A 20,776-nucleotide genomic window follows, 5' to 3' on the forward strand; every position below is an offset into this window, starting at 1 on the left:
GCTAATGTGGTGTGGCATCCTGTGGCACCCCAGTGCCATGGCACTCCTGATGGTACCTCAAGACACCCCCGGTAGGACCTCAAGGCACCCCTGGGTGCCACGACAACAGTGAGAGGACGTCAGTGCACCCCTGGGTGCTGTGGAACCATGGTGGAGAATCATTACCTGAGCTGCTTAAACATATATTCTACCTAATACACGCAACTCCAAATCAAGATTACAAGGAAGTTACCACACTTCAATTTGAAGTAAGATCAACCTCCTCCCATTAGAAACACACACTACCTATGTTCACACCTCACATTATCATTTGTAGTGATGACTTTTCTTAGTGAGCACAGAATGGTAGACATACATTCAGGCCCCTGCTATACATTGCCTACATTATGCAACTGGCTGATGAATTATGTGATAAGCGAACACCAGCTGCAAGTGCAATCTAATTATCAGACAAATAACTTTGAATCCTGCTAAAAAAACTTACACCAGCCCCACATGTAATTCTCACACAGTGAACTGGCAAACCACATAATAAATGTACGCCTGCCACATGTGCAATCTTTGTGGAGCCAAATTGAGCAATAAAATTACTTCTGCCACATGCACAACAATTCTCACAAGAGCTCGTGCACTGCACAGTAAGTTTACACTGGCCACACATGCGACATCATTACCCCAAAATAAAAAATGATGTTCCAAGTATAAAAGCCAACCCGGCCTGGAGTCAGTACTTAAAAGCGTGCAGCACACCTAGAGCTGCTTGTAGCCGGCTTGCATTGGCCCTGCAGCGGGGCCCATGGAGACCAGGCCAAGGCACCGGCTCCAGCTCCATTGCAAAGCCGGGCCTGGAGCAGGGTGCAAATGACAGGGGAGCTCCTTAAGAGACCAGAGCCTCCCTGTAAGATTTGAAAATCATAACCCGGGGGGGAGGTCTCTGATTGGACTGCTCCTGCGCTTCAGTGGACTTGTTAATCAGTGAACTGGTTTAATTATTTTTCAGAACCGCCCCCCAGTCAAACTGTAATTCAAACCCTGGCCCAAAGGGACAGCGGTTCCCAAACCGTGGGTCACCACCCCAAATGGGGTAGCGGGCGAGGGAGATGGGGTCGTGCTGAGGCAGCGCGGTAGTGGCGTGGCGTGGCGTGGCGTGGCGTGGCAGGGCAGGGGGGGTGGGCCGCGGATCCCCGAGCCCAGCCCCGACCGAGCGCGGCTGCGACCGGCCCCAGGCGGCTAGAGCGGAGTGAGGGCAGGAACCGACGGCCGGGGCGGGAGAGACCCTGCGGCAGCGCCGCGGGCAGCAGCGCCGACACGGAGCAGCCGCCGGGCGGGCAGCAGGACTCGGGCCCTCTCCCGCCTGCAGCCGCCCGGCCCGGCCTGGCCCGCCCCTTCCCGTGCTCTCGCGAGAGCTCCGCCCGGCCCCGGCCCCGGCCCCGGCCCCAGTAAAGTTTGCGCTGAGCGAGGCCTGCGGGGAAGGAACTGCTGCCGGCGCAGGTGAGTGCTGGTGCCGAGCCGGATATCTCCAGCAGCTGCTCCCCCCTCCCCGCGCCCTGCAGCGCCCGCTTCTATTTATAGGGACAATGAGGAGGCGCCCGCCCCGGGGCACGGGGACAGCCCGCGGCGCCCGGGCGCTTTGTGCGGGGAGACTGACAGCGACAGCCCCTCCACCCCCAGCGGCGGGGCCGGCCCCGGGGCAAAGCCTGCCGCCCTCCCTCCCTCCCTCCCCGGCGCCCCGCTGCGGCGCTCCCGCTCTGCCCGCTCCCTGGGCCCTCCTAGCTGCGCCAAGGTGGGGGAAAATGTAAGTGCGGGTGTCCCACTGACAGGCGTCATCCCCACTAGGCCTCCGCCGCTTGCCCTTGACTTCTGCTTTCTTCTTTCCCTGGTAGGGGCCGCTCCTCTGTAGCTGAAGGGAAATTGCCCCCCGTGACAGCGTGCAGAGCGGCAGAGCGCCAAGATGCCTCACGGTAAGCAGACGCGGGTTCTGCACCTCAACGAAATGGAGAAGCTGGAGAAGACCCTCTTCAGGCTTGAGCAAGGTCAGTGGCAATGTTTGCTTTTGAGCTGCCGGCTTCATTTCCAGCTGCGGCGATTCTTAGGGGTCATCCACCTCAGAGGATGTAAAAGTATTCGTGAAAAGTGCAGGACGGGGAGCTCTGTTCCCCACTGTCTTCTCTCTCGGGTGTCTGGTGCTTAGGTGAGGCTGTCCTCCGTCATAAAAGCGACCATTTCTGTCACATACATTGTTGGCTGGTTGGACAGTGTTAGCACGTAGCAACCCCAGTCAGGGACCAGAATGATTTGGGAAACCCTCTCCAGATAAAAGGCCAATTGTAAAGAGCAAAATCAGTCCCGATTAAATTTGAGTGTAGTTTAAGAAAGCACCGATGTTGCAGTGTAACTATAGCACTGGGATCTGCCACATTGCTTCTGCCCTTTTATGGCTATCCATAAAAGTCTTCATAATCCAACTCTTTTTTGTGTTGCGTCACTTTGCAGTGTTTCTAATGGGTTAACCTGGTTGAAGAATATAACGTATTATCAACAATAACAGTTATTTTAAGTTGGGTAAGATTTTGAAATATAGGCTTTTCAGAGTACTTTTTTAATTTTTACGGTATTGCTTGCCAAGTTTACGTGTTAGTAAGAACTCAGCATTATCTCTCTTTTGTGAGTGGCATATACCCTGGTGCAAGAGGCAAGGTTTTTTGGTGATAGCTTTTACTGGACCAACTGTATGGAGTGGGAGAGAAGCTTTTGGTCATAGAATGCCCTTCTAGTCTAATTTTAGCAGACTGTAAAGAGGATACCAAGGAGAAATGTCCTGATCTTTCAAAGGATAACTTTTACATTCAGTTTTTATAGTCACACGAGTTGACTTTAGGTAGGCACCTAAATCCTGAAACTCTTTTTATACATCTGCAGTATTGTATAATTTTTTATTCACTAGTTGAAAGTACATATGAGAGAGATTATAAACTTCACTGGAAAAGGTTATTTAAATGTGCTTGGGTAGCTGAACTCTGATATATGTTTGAGCTGGCACCATTCCACTTGATGAGCAACCCTTATTTATTCAAGATAGCACAGCTCAACAGTTTTACATTTTATATTATGTAGCATTTAAATTTCTGTGTCTGAAGATGGATTAGGATTATTAGTGATTATTAGGATATTAAAATGTATTAGTGATTATTAGGGTATTTTTTTAATTTTTACTATGAAGCCAAGTCAACCAAATGTATTTTACTTTTTAACTGAAGAAACAAAAATATGTATCATTCTTTTAGTTGAGACTCCAGTCCTGCAGTTGACGGTCCATTGAAATCACTAGTTTTGCAGCATGCACAGTTGCAATGAACTGCAAGACTGGGGACTTGGTCAGTAGTAGCTACTCTCCTGCAAACACTAAACGCCTGCCCAACTTTACTCCTATGAATAGACCCATTAGCCAGAATAGCCTAGTCAAGCCCAAGCTTTACAGCCCTGATACTAAAACCTGATTCATGGCAGGCAAGAACTTGCACTTGAACAATTGACTTACACTTGCCCTTGTGGAATTCCATGTTCACCCAAGTAGATTAGAGAGCAGAGTTGGGGCCTAGTGGTTCCATTTTAGGGTATAAAACAAACCCAAAGCCCTTTAGACCTTTTGCAAACATAAATGAAGTTACAGACACAGCACCACATCCTGTAATTTAAAGGTTACTTCAGTGAGGCCCCATGCAAGTGGAACATTCTGTGTCCAGTAAAAATTGCAATATAGAGGACCTTTTTATATATTAAAAAGATAAGTTAAGGACTTTTGATTTGTTTCACTGAAAATAATATCTAAGTTGTAATATCTTTATTCTTTAATAAATACAGACATTTCCAAACTTGGTCTTCCATTTCTCACAAAAAGTTATCTTTTGAATTCAGTTAAATTTAGAAAGAGACTGTAAACTCAAAGCCTAAACAATTAAAATACAAAAATAAATTAAACCCCCCAAATTAAAATATTAAACGTAAATTTATATAGTACATATGGCAGTGTCCTCCTTATAGTGCTTGTGGTTTGACAATCATGTGTTCCTGTTGCTAGGGCTTTTCCCTCCCCTGTTGCTGTCTGAATGATCTGTAAGTATAGGGGAAATTGACTCTGTATAATACTGTCCTGGAAATGGACAGGAAATTTGGGGAAGAAAAATTCAGTTGTTCTCTAATTTATGAATTATAGTAATCTTGGATGTTAAATTTAATTGCAAGTTAAACAGTTTTATACAGGATATATAAGGTGGTATTTGAAGTTGGCATTTTCCCTTTTAATTTTAATATGTGCACTCATATTGAGCTGGTTCTTCACTTGGTAATACTCCCGTGATCTCAAAATTCTAGGATTATTTTAAATAATTTTGTATTCTGGTAGTCATATGAAGTCAGCACTTTGAAGAGGATCAGAATTAATGTGTGCCTTTTTAAATGACCAAGTTCCGAGTGGTGTTTGAATAGCCTTACATCAATATTATTTGCTGATGAGAGGGGCTAGTAAAAACCTCTCTTGTAACTGAATGCCTAGTATCTCTCTCTAGAACTACTGCATTAGTCAGGTAATCCAGTATTTACATTGTGGATTGGATGATCGAAAGATCTAATCTTTACTTTTTAAGAAATAGGATGGCTTTTAACATTTTTACCCCTCCCTCTTCTTTTAAGGTTTTGAACTGCAGTTTAGACTGGGCCCAACTTTGCAAGGTAAACATGTTACAGTGTATACCAACTACCCAGCTTCAGGAGAAATATTTGATCGTCACAAGTTCAGGCCACTGTCATGGCACAATCCAACAGGAAGAGAGGATGATTCTGACAAATATTGTAAGCTGGATCTTCAGATTTCTGGATCATACCAGTATTATTTCAGCCTTGAGTAAGTGAAGCTTTGTACACGTATAAAATTGCAATCTTCTCGGTAGACATCTGTCTTAACCTCAGAAGGCCACTATTAGGAATAGAAGGATTTATTCATTCTCCTTATCAGTGTTGTCATTGGCCTTGCTGCTGAGAAACCTGTGAAGTAGGGGGAGTGTCAAACTTGCCTTGTGCCCGTGACCAGATCCAGACCATGGGCAAGATCTGGCCCAAGGCACATGGTGGTGACAGCTCTGGCTCCAACCTGGGGTGTGTGGTGGCAGCAGCAACTCTAGTTCCTGCTGCAGGCCCCATGCATGTAGCAGGATGGAACTGAAGCTGCTGTTACCATCACAAGCTCCATGATGCAGTGGCAGCTCTAGCTCTGGCAGCTTCAGCATGTGGAAGTGATCAGGCTGGGAGCCAAGGAACTGGGGCCATGGCAGTGATGACCAGGGCTGTATTGGTGCTTGCTTTCCTTCTTGCTGCTAATTTGCCATATCCACTGGGGCCCAAAGTCCCCATATTCTGTGGTAGACCATACCCTCCGACCATATCCCTATCTTCTGGTGGCTCACTGGTAGCCGTATCTGGATTTGGCCAAAAGGCAATGTATTTTGACAGCTGTGCTGTAAAGGCTTCCAGTTGTTCTGATCATGTGATTACTTTTTGATGTTCAGTGTTTGGGGAGAAATATTGGAACATATTGAAACTTTAGTTGTTTACACATGTTGAAAAAGCAAACCGCTTTTACAATATTTGAGAAATACAAATAATTCCTTAATAGACTTGGAATTCGTGGAGGTGAGACCTTTAAAATAAATCTTGAAAATCAGCTTTGCTGTCTTGTTTCAGTGAATTCCCATATATAATGGTTACCATAGGTAGGAATTATGGTATCCAAAGATATACAGCTTTAAGCCATTCACCTCTAACCCTATTAAGAGAGAGAAGAAAAATGATACAGTGTTAGGGCAACTGAGCTGGGAATTGAACCTAGATCTCCAGTGTCCTAGGCTAGGCCCCCTGTCAGGTTTGAAGAAGGTTCTGAACCTGGGGTTACCATTTGGTGAATGCTCTCTAAAAGGCTCCTTGTATAGAAGGTGGGTGACGGCACTACCACTACCAGCTGCTTTACTGGCTGTGATTTAAGAAAAACAAAACAAAATGAGACAGTCTTCTACTCCTAAAAGGGCTGACTTAGTCACTAACTCCAGAAAAGGATTTAAGGTTGAGAGTCCTGATACAGTAGTGGTTGCTGTCTCAGGCCTGTAGGAATGTGCCTAAATCCAAGAAAAAGGTAGGGTTTAAGATGAATTTCTTGCTTCAACATGTCATGCTTTTTCTGTTTGCCACGTTCAGTGTCCCTTCCCTCACATCCTGACTTTTATGGACCCTAGTCTTGAGGTGTCTCTGATGCACTGTACAGACCTCCTCTGATGCACTGTACAGACAGTTTAGGTTCCTAAGTTTAGATCCACTCTAGGAGCTTGGTACCTAAGTCCCTTTGCGGATCTAGTGTCTCTATACCTAATTCCCTGATAATAAAATGGAGAGAAAAATACTTCCCTACTTCAGAGAGGGGGTGGGCAACATACGCATGTTGACTAGATAACTAATGAGGTAGTAGCTGCTTAGATAGTATAGAATTAAAACAAGATGATATTTGTTTGCTTTTAAGTCTGATATGACACTAATACTTAGGCTTTTGTGCTTCATCTGTTGTTGTTTCTAAGAGCTGCTAACTTGGCAACAAATTAAGAGTGCGGTTGACCAGCACATGTTCATTCAGGAAAAAAAGAGAAAGTCCTTTCAGTCTCTTATCCTGACAAGTGATTGGAAAGAAATTTGCAATTCCAATTTTTAAGCACCAATAAAGATTTTTTTGCACCAATAAAGATTTTTTTGGCTGATACCGAGGGCCAATTATTAACCAACTGAGCTCAATGGGTCTTCAGGTGAACCTAACTGTGCACCTTCATTGATGAAAAGATTTAGGCTTTTGTTTGTTCTATTTCTGAAAAAGGCACTGTTACAAATTTCAGAGATGATACTATGTTTTGGCTTCAAAATGAGGCAAGGTACTGGATATTAGGCCTGTGGGAAGTGACTAGTATTCGCTTCAGATTCCACCAAGTCGGGGGACAGTGATTCAATTCGGTAATTTGAATCACCATCCTGAATTCATTTGACTGAATCTGGTTCAGAGATTCGGGGACTGCCAAAATGGCTGAATCTCTGAATCAAACAGGCCCCATCCCCTGCCCGCTCTCCCAGCCCCATCAATGGCTGCCCTGCCTGGCCCCAGTATCCCAGCTCTTTAAAAAAATAAAATAAAAGCCCTGTCCTCGCAGCTCCTGCCAGGCGGGGCAGGGGGTGATTCCTGCTGCTCCACACTGTGTGGGGTGCTCTGGCATGAGCTGCTATCCCTTGCCCGCTCTCCCAGCCTCTCCTGTGGCTGCCCTGCCTGGCCCAAGCTCCCGGTTCTCTTTAAAAAAAGTCCCTCACTCACAGCTCCTGCCAGGTGGCAGGGCGCGATTCCCCACTGCCTCCTACTGCGCACTGCATGGGGGGCTCTGCCACAAACCCCAGGGAGCTCCGATGGCTGCTGCATCAGCCAGTGAGTGGGAGCTTTTTTTTTAAGAACCGGGAGCTAAGGCTGGGTGGGGCAGCTATGGACAAGGCTGGAAGAGCGGGCGGGGGATGGCTCATGGCAGAGCCCCCCCACGTAGCACAGGGTGGTAAGGGGCAGCAGGATCGCCCCCCAGCCTGGCAGCAGTCAGTGACTGTGGGGCTTTTTTGTTAAAGAATGCTGGGGCCGGGCAGGGCAGCTGCTGATGTGTCTGGGGGAGCAGGCAGGGGATGGGGCCTGGCGGGGGTCCCCTCTCCTGTCCCCACCCCCTACTTACCATTATGGAATCCGGGTCTAGCTCCCTGTGGCAACAAATGGGGACTGCCTGAATCTCCGAATCTTTTCTGAATCTATTCGGAGAGGTTCAAATCGATTCTGTTCTTTTTATTGGTCTCCCAATTCAATTCGGAGATTCAACCACTGAATTGGGCTGAATCTCCTCCAGATTGAATCAGCACCCGAAGCTTTGCATAGCTGTACTGGATATATATATATATGTGTGTGTGTGTGTGTGTGTGTGTGTGTGTGTGTGTGTGTGTGTGTGTGTGTGTGTGTGTGTGTGTGTGTATATATATATATATATATATATATATATATATATATGGATATATATATATGGATATAGTAAGAAAAAAGCAAAGACATTAAGTAAATTTGGCAGTAAGACTGAACTGAAAAATCAATAATTGTGATATTGTACTTTAACATGCTGGGGTGGGTGGTTTTTAAAATACCAAAGATGCTAACTGTCTTCTGGTTCTAAAAATGATTGATACAATAAGCATTTTGTTTTTTCCAGTGGTAACAGATTTAATTTTTTTCCAGGCATGAGAAAAGTGGTGGAGGTTACGTAGTTGTGGACCCTATTTTGCGTGTTGGAGCTGATAATCATGTATTGCCTTTAGATTGTGTAACACTCCAGACATTCCTAGCTAAGTGTCTGGGACCATTTTATGAATGGGAAGATCGGCTTAAAGTCGCAAAAGAATCAGGTAATGACACATTCTACAAAGCTGATTATTAAGGGATATAACATATTTTATCTTATAAGTACAACAAATTATACTGCTTAATTATATAGTTCATATGCCCTTTGGTTTGCAGTTTAATATTGGGATTAAGTTGCATAAATATCTTAAATCCACAGTGAATGCAAACTACTCTGATTACTAAAATATTTGAAGTGCTGGAAGTTGAAAAATCTTTTATTTGTTTCATGGAAATGCAGAATTGCAGAACTGATGGGACTTTGGGCCAGGGGGATTAAGAGTGTTTTAAGTATTGCCCTAGAAAAAAAATCCTACATAGTGTAACTTCTCATAATTCCAAAAGCCTGTTTTCAGAATATACTATGACTGTGTAAGTATTGTGTTTCTGTCAGAGAAGTGCTTTGTAAATATTGTAATATTTTCTTGCTTAATAAATGGTTTCTGTGTTTCTTTATAGGTTACAACATGATTCATCTTACGCCAGTGCAGAAGCTTGGACGTTCTAGATCAAGTTATTCTCTGGCTGATCAGTTAGAAGTAAATCCTGATTTTTCAAGTCCCAATTATAAGTGTACTTGGAGTGATGTAGGAAAACTAGTGGAAAAAATGAAAAATGAATGGAACATGCTTTGTATCACAGATGTAGTCTACAATCATACTGGTATGATTTTTTTTATTTTTCTTTTTTCTTATCTCAAAATTTCTTGTTGCCAGTTTGCTAATACAGTTTCAGGACTAATTTGTAATTCCATTACTCCTTGTTTTGTTTTTTCCTTGGATTAACCTTTTAAAAGGCTTTTAAGGAGCTTAGTCATCTTTTATCTGCCCTCTAAAAGATGCCAGGGCATCTTTTTGCATCAGTCTTGGAGACTTGTGTTTACTAAGATAAAGAGAATTTTTCATCACTTATTACAGTACTAACAGAGGTACGGCTGTTCAGTTGCTAACAGGGGATTTGCCATTCTCCTGGTAGCTTGCTTCTCTGGGTCAACTGAGAGCAGCACAGGACAAGGCAGACTGCCTTGCCCTGACCATAAGCCTCCTGTAGCGGCCAAGTGCTCCCTGCCTCTCCTTGTACCCCTCAAAGTCAGGCCAGACCAATGCAAGGAACAAGTGTGTTCTGCAGCGGAGAACCAGAGAACTGGGAGGGTTCCCACCATGGAAGAATGCCTCTCTGGTGCTAATCAGCTGATTGGCAGGATGAGGAGACATTCTCCTGGGGCTGGAACCCTCCCCAGCTGTCTGAAAGCTGCTGTTTTTCAGCCTGCTTCCTTCCCAGGTAGGGGAGGGGGCAGGTGATCGAGTAATAGGTTCCCCTAAGGGTAGGTGTAGAAGAAAAAATGTCTTCTGGTAGAAATAAGTGTCTATATGCAGCTAGAGATCCCTGTATAAGCAATCTGTGTACAGTACACCATTGTGTATGTGCTTATATTTCATAACCTTGAACTTATTTTTATACACTGCAGAGCACGACTTATTTATTCATGTCAGGCTTCATTTCTTGGGTGAGGTCATGGTTCCTTGAGTTGAAAGTAAATTAAGTAATCACTTTGCTTAAGCAGACAGTCATTAGACATTAAAACAATGTGATTTGGCCAAGGGTAATAGAAATCTCTGTGAAAATGTGACCAAAACAGCAAGACTTTATCTCCTTATTCCCCCTACCACACTTCTTTTCAAATAAAATTCCCAAAACTTTTCAGTGGAAAAAACAGGAATGTTTTAAATCTGTCTTATTTATCCTCTATTATAAATAGATGATTGATCAGTACAAAGTTAGTAGTTTTAAAACTGGTCAGATAATTAAATTTCATGAGATACTTAATGTCAAAAAGCCCCCTGTGAGTTCAGTTATCATTAATTGTATGCATGTTAGCAATATTTCTGCTTTCCTATTTTGCTGGTTAAATGGAGAAGATGGGGTGATAAAGGAATGGTCACAGGTCCATGTAATATTTGAAAGTAAAGTTTAAGTAATATGTTCCCCTCACCCCATCCCCACCACATTCCAGTCTCATAATGGCATGCGTGCCCTTGGAGCCAGCTCTGTGATATGTCTTCCTTTTTCTCCATCTCCTCCCCCCCATCAAATCTAATCTAAATATAGATTATTATGTATTATTTAAACAGCATCGTGAATGTGCCTTGTGGCATTTTGCAGCTAAGAGAAGGTCCCTGCTTAAGTAAAAGGCTTGAAACCTTAGAACTTAGTCATCTTTATAAGAGCTATTGATGTGAACATGCATTTGCAAAACAAGTATCTAGGTTTGAATATAACATACTAGTAACTGACAGCGCATGGAAGGAAACCCAAGAAGGACAAGTGAGGACCAATGTTACTAATAAAATGAATTGCTTTTTCTCATCTCATTATAGCCAGAAACACATAATTCAGTGGTGTCAAAGGTATGGCCCATGAACTGGATTTGGCTTGTGGAGCCATATCATCCAACCCTGGTACTTGTCCCACGTGGGGCCAGTCAGGGAACCCCTGTCCACTGGTATGCTGGATTCAGTGCCTGCGCTGGTTTGTCTAGAACACGAGCTGCATGTGGCACCTGCTTTAGGCAGCCTGGGTAAGGCACTATGTGCATCTCCAGTCATGCAACAGGTACCACTTACGGTACAGTTCCAGGCCAGCAGGAGTGGGCTTTGAATCCAGCATGCGGGGGCAGGGGTTCTGTGGGTCTTCTGCATGTTCTGGCTGGTCTGGGACCTGTGCTGCATGTGCCCTGGACCAACTGGAGCAGGCACCACATACACCTTGCGTCCTCATATGGGTACCACATGTGGCACAGTTCCAGAGTGTATCCGGTGTTTTAGGGAGGGGAATGGGGGGAGTACAGTCTATGGGCCCTATCCGGTCCACAGGGCCAGCCCCCCACTGTTCATCGAGCCTGTGGACCAGTCCTGTACAGGCCAGATAAGTTTGACATAGCTGTTTTAATTTCCCTTAAGCCATTGTTAAATTTACATTGGAAATCAAAGTAGTATCAGCGTTAATACTCATTTGAGATAAATGGGAATAAGTCTCAGTTCTATCCTTTATGCATCCAACTACATTGTGCAGGAAGACAATGTGTGAATTTCATTTCTGAAGCTGATCTCCACAACAGGAACAGCTAGCAAACTTCTGGTGCTTGTGTTTTTTTGTTTTAAAGCAAACTTTTCTCCCCAGGGGCTGGGTGCGTAGTGCCAGCTCCAGCCACAGGCTGTCTGTGGGGCTGGCAGAGGGGCCCCATCCAGCTGCGGGGGGCCAGGAAGAGCAACCTGGTCCCATCTCATTCTGGACACATGGTGGGGGGACAGGGTGGAGTGTCTCCAATTCAGATATCAGGGGCAGGCAGCCTGGTCCTGATCCAGACTTACTAAGGGAGTGTGGGGGGTCAGTTCTGCCCTGATCCAGGGGGAGGGACAGGGCAGGGCAGAACAGTTCTGATCTGGACATACCCCAGAGTGTCTCACCCTTTGGTGGACATGTCTCGTAGGGTGGGGGATAGCAGGACAGAGTAGTCCCAATCTGGATGTGCGAAGGGGGGTGGGAAGCACATCGGCCCTGATCCAGATCCCCAAAGGGGTTGGGCCGGGTGGAGTGGCTCCTATTTGGATGTGTGGAGAAGGCAGGGGACAGCGTGGGGTAGGCCCAGCCCTGATTCTTCTGTGCCACATCCTGGGCAGGGTTGGAGTCTGCCACTCACAGCTTCCCCTCTGCCCTCTCCTCAGCTGCCATTGTTTTCTGACCCAGTGACAATATGTAGGGGGTGCATGTGCACCCCCTGACAGGCAGTACTCCCCGCTTAGGTGACGGGCGGGGGGGCAGGCGGGAGCGCTGGTGCCCCACCTTATGAGCGCTGGCTGTGGAGTGGGGGCACCAGGTGAAGCGCTGCTGGCACTTCCAGGAGTGAAGTTCATGCTTCCGGTAGACTTTCCGGTTGGCACGATTGGCCATGGGTCACCCCCCCCCCCCCCGGTTGGTGAGATTGGCTGTGAGGGACCCCTCCCCCCCGTCAGCATAATTGGACTTGCTGACTGGCTGCTGGGGGGACACCAGCTGTCCATGTTCTGACCCATGAGGATTCCCATGGCCCAGATGTCAGCTCTGTAGGCCAAATTTGGCCTGTGGGCCAGAAGTTGAGCACCCGTTTTAAAGAGTTTAGACTATACTGAAAGAGTCGTATGTTGGAAGACTAATTCTGTGATCGTTTTTTTTCCCTAACAGGATGAAATGAATGGCTGACCTTTAAATCAAAATTATATCAATAATTAATATTATTGTTATTATATGATATTAATAACTTAAGTCATCAAGCAGGAAACTATCATCAAATAATTAGTTTTAATCTTGTTTAATCCTCCATTTTTAATCACCCAATTGTCAAATCATGTCTGTGAATCTTGTCCCTAAGACTAGCATTTAACTTATATTGGGGCTAGCTGATCATGTTGTATATCTAGTGTTTCTTTAAACATTGTAATCTTTTCATTGTTGTCAAAGCAGTTCCTTTATCAGAATGATTAAACAGCCTCCTTGCCTGCTCAGAATTAAGCAAAAGGGTAGTAAAATGGCATAATTTAATTCTTGTTAGAAAGAAACTGGATTTCAGGCAGATTTGAATCTGAAGGATGCTTTCTTAGGCTAGGGACAGACATTCAAAAAGTCCGAGCCTGAATTGATTAATTTCTTGCAGGTAAGTCTAACCTGCAGCGTGAACCGGTTTGCAAGTGGATAGACATTCTCTTCTCATCCCAGAAATGCAGGCACATGCCCATAGTGGCTCAGGCCAGAAGCCCAGGAGCACAAGAACAGCCCTCCCTTCCACAGGGGAGCTGACCTGAGCTGAGGGCGGGGCATGGCTAAGCCCTGGCAGGCCCAACCTTGACCTGCAGGGTTTGGAGGGTGGGGAAAGAGGGAGCGTCCGCTGTGGTGGGGGAGGAAGGGAGAGCTCTACCCACCCCAGTGGCTCCCTGACAGCTGGGGAGCAATCCCAACACACAAGTCTACCCGGCCCCAGAGGGGAAGTCTTCCCCCTCCTCCCTCTCCCCCACCACTGTGGGACAGGGAGGGGGGCTCTGTTCGGTGCTGGGGGGTGGGGGGAGCTCATCCCCCTCCTCCTCCCTCTTTTCCCCCCCCCACCATGGTGCGCAGAGGGGGGCACTACGAGGCTGTCTGGCCCCGGAGGAAGACTCATCCCTATGCTTCTCCCCCATCACCCCAGGGCAGGCAGGGGGCCTCTGTTCCATGCTATGGGATACTCTTCCCCCTTCTCCTCCTTTGCCTGCCCCCACTTTCACAGGGTGGGGAGGGGGTGCTCTGTGCAGCACTGCCAGGCCCAGGCCAGCCAGGGGTGGGGAGCGGCTGTAATGAAGCTGCAGCTGCCGGGAGTGGCTGCACCCCCACAGCTTGGACCAGCCTTGCTCAGCCCCAGCTAAGGCAGCTGCATGGTGTGGCTGGACTGGGCTGCAGGGGTGGGGCCACCCCCGGCGGGTGCAGCTCAGTGATGGGGACATGAGTGCAGTCAGGTAGCAGTTCACTCTGTCAGCAAGCGCAGCCTGACGTGCACAGCTGGGCAACTGTTTGGCTGGGCCTGTTCGGAGGTGCTGTGGGCCCAAAGCCTGGTAGCCACCCGCCACGGAGGCTCGCTGAGGCCCCACTAACCCCCATGGCACCTCCAAATGCCCACTTCCAATGCCCCGAGTGGCAAATTTTGGGGTGGCTGAAGCACCCCCTGTAGCCTCTCTACCAGTGCCACCACCACCTGCCCTGAGCACAACCCAGCCCACCCCCCACCAGGAAAAGCCCAACACAGCCCCAGCCCACAGTGGCAGCCCACCCTTGTCCTGCGCAGATCTGGGAGCACACCTCCCCCCCCCCATGCCCTCCTGGGGTGCACGTAGCAGTGGGAGCTGTCTTCCCTTTCCCACGCCCCCTGGACAAGCCTCGGCTCCATTCCACACCCTGCCCTGGCTGAGCAGTGCCTGCCCCAGCCACGTTCCCTCCCTGGAAGGGACTTGATTTGCCCCCGTTTCCCACATCCCTTCCCTTCCCTTCCCTCTCCCCTTCTACCACAACAGACTTACCAGCCGGACACTGCTCTTCAGTCTGCTGGGCTGCCTATCAGAAATCGGATCAGTATCGGCCAATATGCCTCCTTAAAAATCAGTATCAGCCCCAAAAATCTCTATCAGTGCACCCCTAAACAAAAATGTAATTTTTTTTTAGCTGTACCAGAAGTGAAGTACAACCATGCATAAAAAACAAACCAAATAACGTAAAATACTACTTGATTTAAACAGATTGCAGGTTGGCAACTCCTGTATGTCAAACTGACTTATGTACTGCGTACTTTAATGGTATGGTGTATTGTTAATGTCTGGCTTCCTCACTGACTGTTGGGATTCCTCATGACTGAGGAACTTGGTTCCAAGGCAGGGTCAGCAGTGTTTTACAGTGGTAGCATGTAATGACTCATTTTGAGTCAGATGGGCCAGCACTAGAATCTGGCTGCCCCTGACACTTTTCCCTGCTGCTGAGCTGTGGTGTGGTGCAGAAAAAACACCCCTCCACTCTTCATCAAAGCCTGAAGTGCCTGGTACAAACAAAGACCCCTTCTCTCTGCCAAAGCACCTGGCTGCAACATGGGGCAGGCAGGACCCCACATTCACTCAGTGCTACTGAAGCCACAGGTCCACAGGCTGGATCAAAAGGCTGTGGGCCATAGGTTGCCAACCTCTGTTTTGAGATGTTTGTATAAAATAGTTAATAATCCATTTGTGTTAATTCTTTTTCCCTCCCCTCTCGCCCCGCCCTTTAAAAAATAAGCTGCTAACAGTGAATGGCTGAAGGTTCATCCAGAATGTAGTTATAATCTCGTCAATTCTCCACACCTGAAACCAGCCTGGGTCTTGGACAGAGCTCTTTGGCACTTAACATGTAGCGTGGCTGGAGGGAAATGCACAGATAGAGGAGTGCCTCCTTCAATTGAAAATGACCATCATCTGAATGTACGTAAATTGGAAATATAACTCTCTGCCTTTTTAACAACAAGAATAAACACTGCAAGTAGATGAATAAACATTTATAGTGTGCAAGTGTCCACAGTGTGCTACATGCATTGCAGTCCCTGCCCTAATCTTGTTTTCTAATGGCAAACTTATATAAAACTTTTATAAAAATATGTAAAGATACTGAATCTTTTGTCAACAATTGATACATATTTGTTGTTTTAAACCTTGATAGCCTTGCATGCACCCAACTGAAATGTATTTTTATCTTTTACAGTGTATTCGTAAAATAATTTGGGAGGATCTTTATCCCAGGACAAAACTATGGGAATTTTTCCAAGTGGATGTTAACAAAGCTGTGCAGCAATTTAAGACCCTTCTAACCCAAGGTAAAGAGCATACTTATTACCAAATAATATAGATTACTTGGGTATATTATTGTTACTTTATCTGCTGCTTGAATGCAAGAACCTATATAATCGAATTATCCAGAAGTGGGAAAAGAATCCTAAAACCAAAATAACCTTCTCTTGATTGGGAATTTCCATTCCACCTTGAGCAAGGATGTATGGTGGATACTTGAAGGCAGTGTTTGTTGGTTCACCCAGCTAGGAAGAAATTAGAAAGGAGGCAACAGTTAAGAACTTGAACATATGTTCCACAATTTAATTTAATGCTGGAGTATGTAAAGGTTTTAAAGAGAGAATTCTTCTGGAATACTTTTTTTATTGTGAGACTGAAAATGTCTTAAAACATTGCATAAGAGAAGGTACTAGTAGTTACTGGACAACACTGCATGTAAGCCAGGTAAAGTATAAAGTTTAGGTGTCTAGATTTAGTTGTTTTACTACAGTATTTTGGTTTTGAATGGATTTCTGTATCTGAGTATATCTATATAACACACACTGTCAGTTCAGCCTTTTTAAAACTTTTAAGCTGTACACATGCAAGAGAGAGAAATATTTTTCTGTAAGAACTGTGGGGGAGAAGTACAGACCCAACTGAAGCCCATGGGAGTTTTACAGCAACACATGCCTTTTAGTTTCTTGGTTAAATTGGAACAGCAAAAGTTTTCTTATTTAAGCTTTATGCTTTGCATTTTAAAATTCCACTTCACAGCATTTTCCATTGTTTTTAAATGTTGTCCTCAGGTACAAAGAACACCAAATCTGATCCAAATAAACACCTTAAAATAATTCAGGATCCCAAATATAGACGACTTGGCTGTACTGTTGATATGGATACTGCATTGGCAACATTCATACCGCATAGGTACAGTACTATTGGGTTTGTACAAGGGAAATTTAATCTGTGAAAACTAGTAAGGTAAAAAGCTCCAGATAGGAAGAAATAACGTTTTTACACATTAATATTTTTTGTTAAATGCGTTTTGTTACTGGAAATACTTTATGATTAGAAGCTTATGCAGTATATAGTGATAGCTAATCATAATGACTTTCTGTTGCTTTCTTTGTTCTCTTCAGCAATGGTCCAGCTGCAATAGAAGAGTGCTGTAACTGGTTCCGCGAGAGAATTGAAGAATTAAATGCTGAGCAGTTTCGACAAGTTAACCATCATCAAGAGCAGGTTTTATTAATACTGCATTTTGATTTGAATTTCTGATTTTAATTATAAATTGATAAATATTTATTATTATTATTGTTGGAGTAATATTTAATTTAATTACTTTCAGGCTGTCAATTGTCTTGTGGGGAATGTGGTTTATGAACGATTGGCTGACCATGGTCCTAAACTGGGTCCTGTTACTAGAAAATACCCTTTAGTTACCAGGTATTATATCTTTGTCTCTCTTCTCAAAAAGCTGTTTAAAAGAATTTTACTGTATTGAACTGCACCAAGTTCTGGGATATGAGAGCACTTACATTATAGGCCTTACTTTGGCCCCACTTAGGACCAGCTCCTACAAAACCTGCAATAGGACTTCCAAGCATCTTACCACATTGGGCAATTACACAGATACCATTTAGATGAAAATCCCCAATGGTCAGTGAACTAACAAACTCTATAAAGGAAGAAAAATTGGGCCTTAGGTTTACAAACAATCCAGAACAGTTTCTTTCTTTAGTATGGGAAATATGAATTTGGACTTCTGCTTTACTTAAGCAAAGGTCAGTGTTTCTTGAGGAACCTTTCTTGCAAGTTGCACTTGTCCTTATAAAGGAAAAAAGGCCTGGAGGAAAATTAAGCAAATCTGAACTTCTTATATAAGAATGCATATATTTGATATAGTGATATAGAATTCTATATGTAAACAGTTTTATGTATCTTTGGTTTGAAGAAACAGATTGACTGTTTGCTTATGTAATTTTAAAACTACCTTTTTGAAACTAAAATTTTGCAGGCCACATATTCAGATTTTGATGTACAGAGTAAACTTTTTGGCTCCTTTCAATAGAAAAATAGTCACTTGGACTTACTGAACACTAGCAGTGTGACTTCTAGCAACGACTGAAGCTATAAGAATGTGGAATATAATCCTAGCAAAAAGAAACAAATATAATGCCCCTAGAGAACACGGTGTTTAATCTCAGGGTGCCATTGAAATACCAAGGATGATCCTTAGTGCTCATATACAGTGAAACTTGCTCATCTGTTGGGGCTAGGGAGACTTATACCATGCCACTTACACCCCATAATTTTAGCTTTATAATGTTGTGGGGATTCAAGATAAAGCAACTGTAACAGGGGGGTCTCATCACCTTGTGCTTTTTAGGGTCTCTTTACCACTAGTGTGCATTCATTACGCTGTTCACGCTTAGGTAACCCAAAACTTCTATTTAGACAGCATAATCTGTAAACTTCAGTGAAACTCTTAATTGTTCACATGCCTAAACTCACTTGCAGGAGTATATCCAGTATTGAGATCTTAACCTTCAAGATAGCCACTGCTGCTCTTCTTCTTACCCCAAGATATGCAGCTGTGTTACAAAACAATAGCCCTTTGTTTATATTTTACTGCAAACAAGTTTTTGCAAACTGTAAAAATTAGGGGTTCCCTGATAAAGATTTTTTTGGTTGATACCAACGGGCAATTATTAACTGGCCATATCGGCCAATACCGATCCGATAGCTGATATGCAGCCCGGCAGCTTGGAGAGCACTTCTGGATGGTAAGTCTGTGGGGGGAAGGAGCATGGGGGAGGGAGGGGTGTGGAGGTGCTGAATGAGGCCCTCATGGTGAAGGAGGGAATGGGGCTGGGGCCAGTGCCTAGCCAGGGTGGGTATGGGACAGAGTCACAGGTGGCCTGTCCAGGGGGTGTGGAGGGGGGGTAGCTCCTCATGCTGTGTGCACCCTTGGGGGAGGCACAGGGGACACGTGACCCCTGAATTTGTGCTTGGGGCGAGGGCAGGCAGCTTGCTGCTGGCTCAGGGCCAGGTGCTGTGCCGGCCTCTTCCCCATGAGGGGGCTGGGCTGGGGTTGCACTTGAGGCAGGATGGGCAGCAGCGGTGCTGGGAGGGGGACTATGGGATACGCTACAGCCACCCCAAAATTTGCTGTAGCCCCCTTTCTGGGAAGAGGTGAGCACAGCCCCTGGCCCTGAGCCTGCAGTGGGCAGCCCGCCCCTGCACCCATCTGGGGGGCACATGTCCCCCATGCTTCCTCCCGTGGGTGTATGTAGTGGTGAGGAGCTGCCCCCAAAACGAGCTGCCCGCAGCTCCATCCCATGCCCTGCCCTGCCCTGGCTGGGCAGTGCCTACCCCTGCCCCAGCTCCATTCCCTCCTTCACCGTGGGGGCATTGATCGGCCCTCCCCCACGCCCCTTCTCCCCACAGATTTACTAGCCAGACGCTGCTCTCCACGCTGTCTAGCTACATTCCTGGCCGCGTGCATGCTACAGCTACACACATGCACACAGCATTTATTAGTGACATTATTGGCTATACTGGCCAAAAAAGCAGATTGCTGATAACGTTAATTTTCTTTTTATCGGTGCCCATCCGATACGGACCGATATCGGTGCATCTGTAGTAAAAATAGTTTTATCACAACTTCTTTGTAGATAAGATATCTCTGGCAACTCTTGTTAAGAGTAAAATGAATTTTTGTTAGTTTTTTTGCATTTTGCTTTTTTTTAACTGTCTGTGCATTCCGTAGATACTTTACTTATCCATTTGAAGATCAGACTTTGGAAGAGGAAGAATTGCTGATGCACCAATCTGATAAAGCTTGTCATTTCATGGCTCATAATGGATGGGTAATGGGAGATGATCCTTTGAAGAATTTTGCTGAACCAGGTTTGAAACAAATTTTCAGTCCTTTTAGAAATCTTTACGTATTCTAGCCTAAGCAAAGAAAGGGATTTTTTTTCCTCTGGATCTATTTGTACAGTTACAAAGAGATGAATTATAAACTTTGCAGTTAAATCACTATGCAGAATTTCTGTTCCAATTCAGCATGCTAAGGAATGACCACAAAAATATTTTACACTTGAGTTGCAGGGCCAGATTCTACTCCACCTGCTAGGTGCCTAAAAATCCATGTATCTGCTTTATAACATGCTGTCATCTTAGTTTAAGGCTAAGTCAAAAAGGCAGTGAAGAAAAGGACAACCCACCCGCTTTGATTTATTAATAGCTTTTTTCAGGGACTCCATAAGGGTAGAAAAGTATTTGCACTCAGGTGCCTAAATCTGCTTGGGGGCCTAATCATCTAAGTAGGGTCTGGTTTACAGTCTTTCAGCTTAAATGATTTTACAATATACTTGAGTAGTGTTAATTATTAATTATTACATCTGCATGTTTTATAACAAGCTCTAGTAGTGTCTGCTATAAGGTGGAAATAAGTTTATATTGTGAATAGGTAGAAGCTACTTCATAGTATATTATTAATTTCTAAACCTAATTGATTTGTAATTAATTTGTTAAAATTAAAATATCTACGCTCATTTTGGAGGGTTGGCTGTAGTTCAGTTTTAAAACCAGTCTCTGGGTATCTGAGTTAGGGGTACCTGGAAATGCTTTCCCAAGGTTTTTTGTTTTTTTTTTTTTAAATCCTTTAATTCTGATCATCCTTTTTTGTGTTTTTTACTTACATGCATGTATACATAACCCCAAAATAGCCAAACTTTGAGGGACAGAGCATGGATTTTTGTCCTCCGGTTTTGTCCATCTATTGCCTAAATTTAAGTTCATCAGTAGCTTTTATGTGGCAAAAATTCAGAGCATTGGAAAGCCTTTTTTCATACTGTAATAAGCCTTAATTCCAATTCAGGAACCAAACTGTATCTTTCTGTGCAGAGCCTGGTCTCTT

General features: G+C 44.9%; 1 protein-coding gene across 3 annotated transcripts in view; it reads left to right on the forward strand.

Annotated features, from left to right (window-relative positions):
- Positions 1-1,388: 1,388 nt before the first annotated feature.
- The window catches only part of AGL (amylo-alpha-1, 6-glucosidase, 4-alpha-glucanotransferase), a 55,264-nt gene continuing 35,876 nt past the window's right edge, over positions 1,389-20,776 (forward strand). For 2 of the 3 annotated variants that reach the window (XM_019479074.2, XM_006278803.4), the window contains exons 1-11: positions 1,389-1,491; positions 1,884-2,033; positions 4,690-4,900; positions 8,339-8,505; positions 8,960-9,163; positions 15,323-15,504; positions 15,782-15,893; positions 16,656-16,776; positions 16,989-17,091; positions 17,198-17,295; positions 19,622-19,761. In XM_019479074.2, the coding sequence (XP_019334619.1) occupies positions 1,952-2,033; positions 4,690-4,900; positions 8,339-8,505; positions 8,960-9,163; positions 15,323-15,504; positions 15,782-15,893; positions 16,656-16,776; positions 16,989-17,091; positions 17,198-17,295; positions 19,622-19,761 (1,420 nt within the window). In that variant the 5' untranslated portion in view covers positions 1,389-1,491; positions 1,884-1,951. Of the gene's footprint in view, positions 1,492-1,726; positions 1,796-1,883; positions 2,034-4,689; positions 4,901-8,338; positions 8,506-8,959; positions 9,164-15,322; positions 15,505-15,781; positions 15,894-16,655; positions 16,777-16,988; positions 17,092-17,197; positions 17,296-19,621; positions 19,762-20,776 lie in introns of those variants that run through there. The other variant, XM_014599681.3, reaches the window with a different exon arrangement.

Source organism: Alligator mississippiensis, chromosome 5, assembly GCF_030867095.1.
Source record: "Alligator mississippiensis isolate rAllMis1 chromosome 5, rAllMis1, whole genome shotgun sequence".
NCBI lineage: Eukaryota > Metazoa > Chordata > Crocodylia > Alligatoridae > Alligator > Alligator mississippiensis.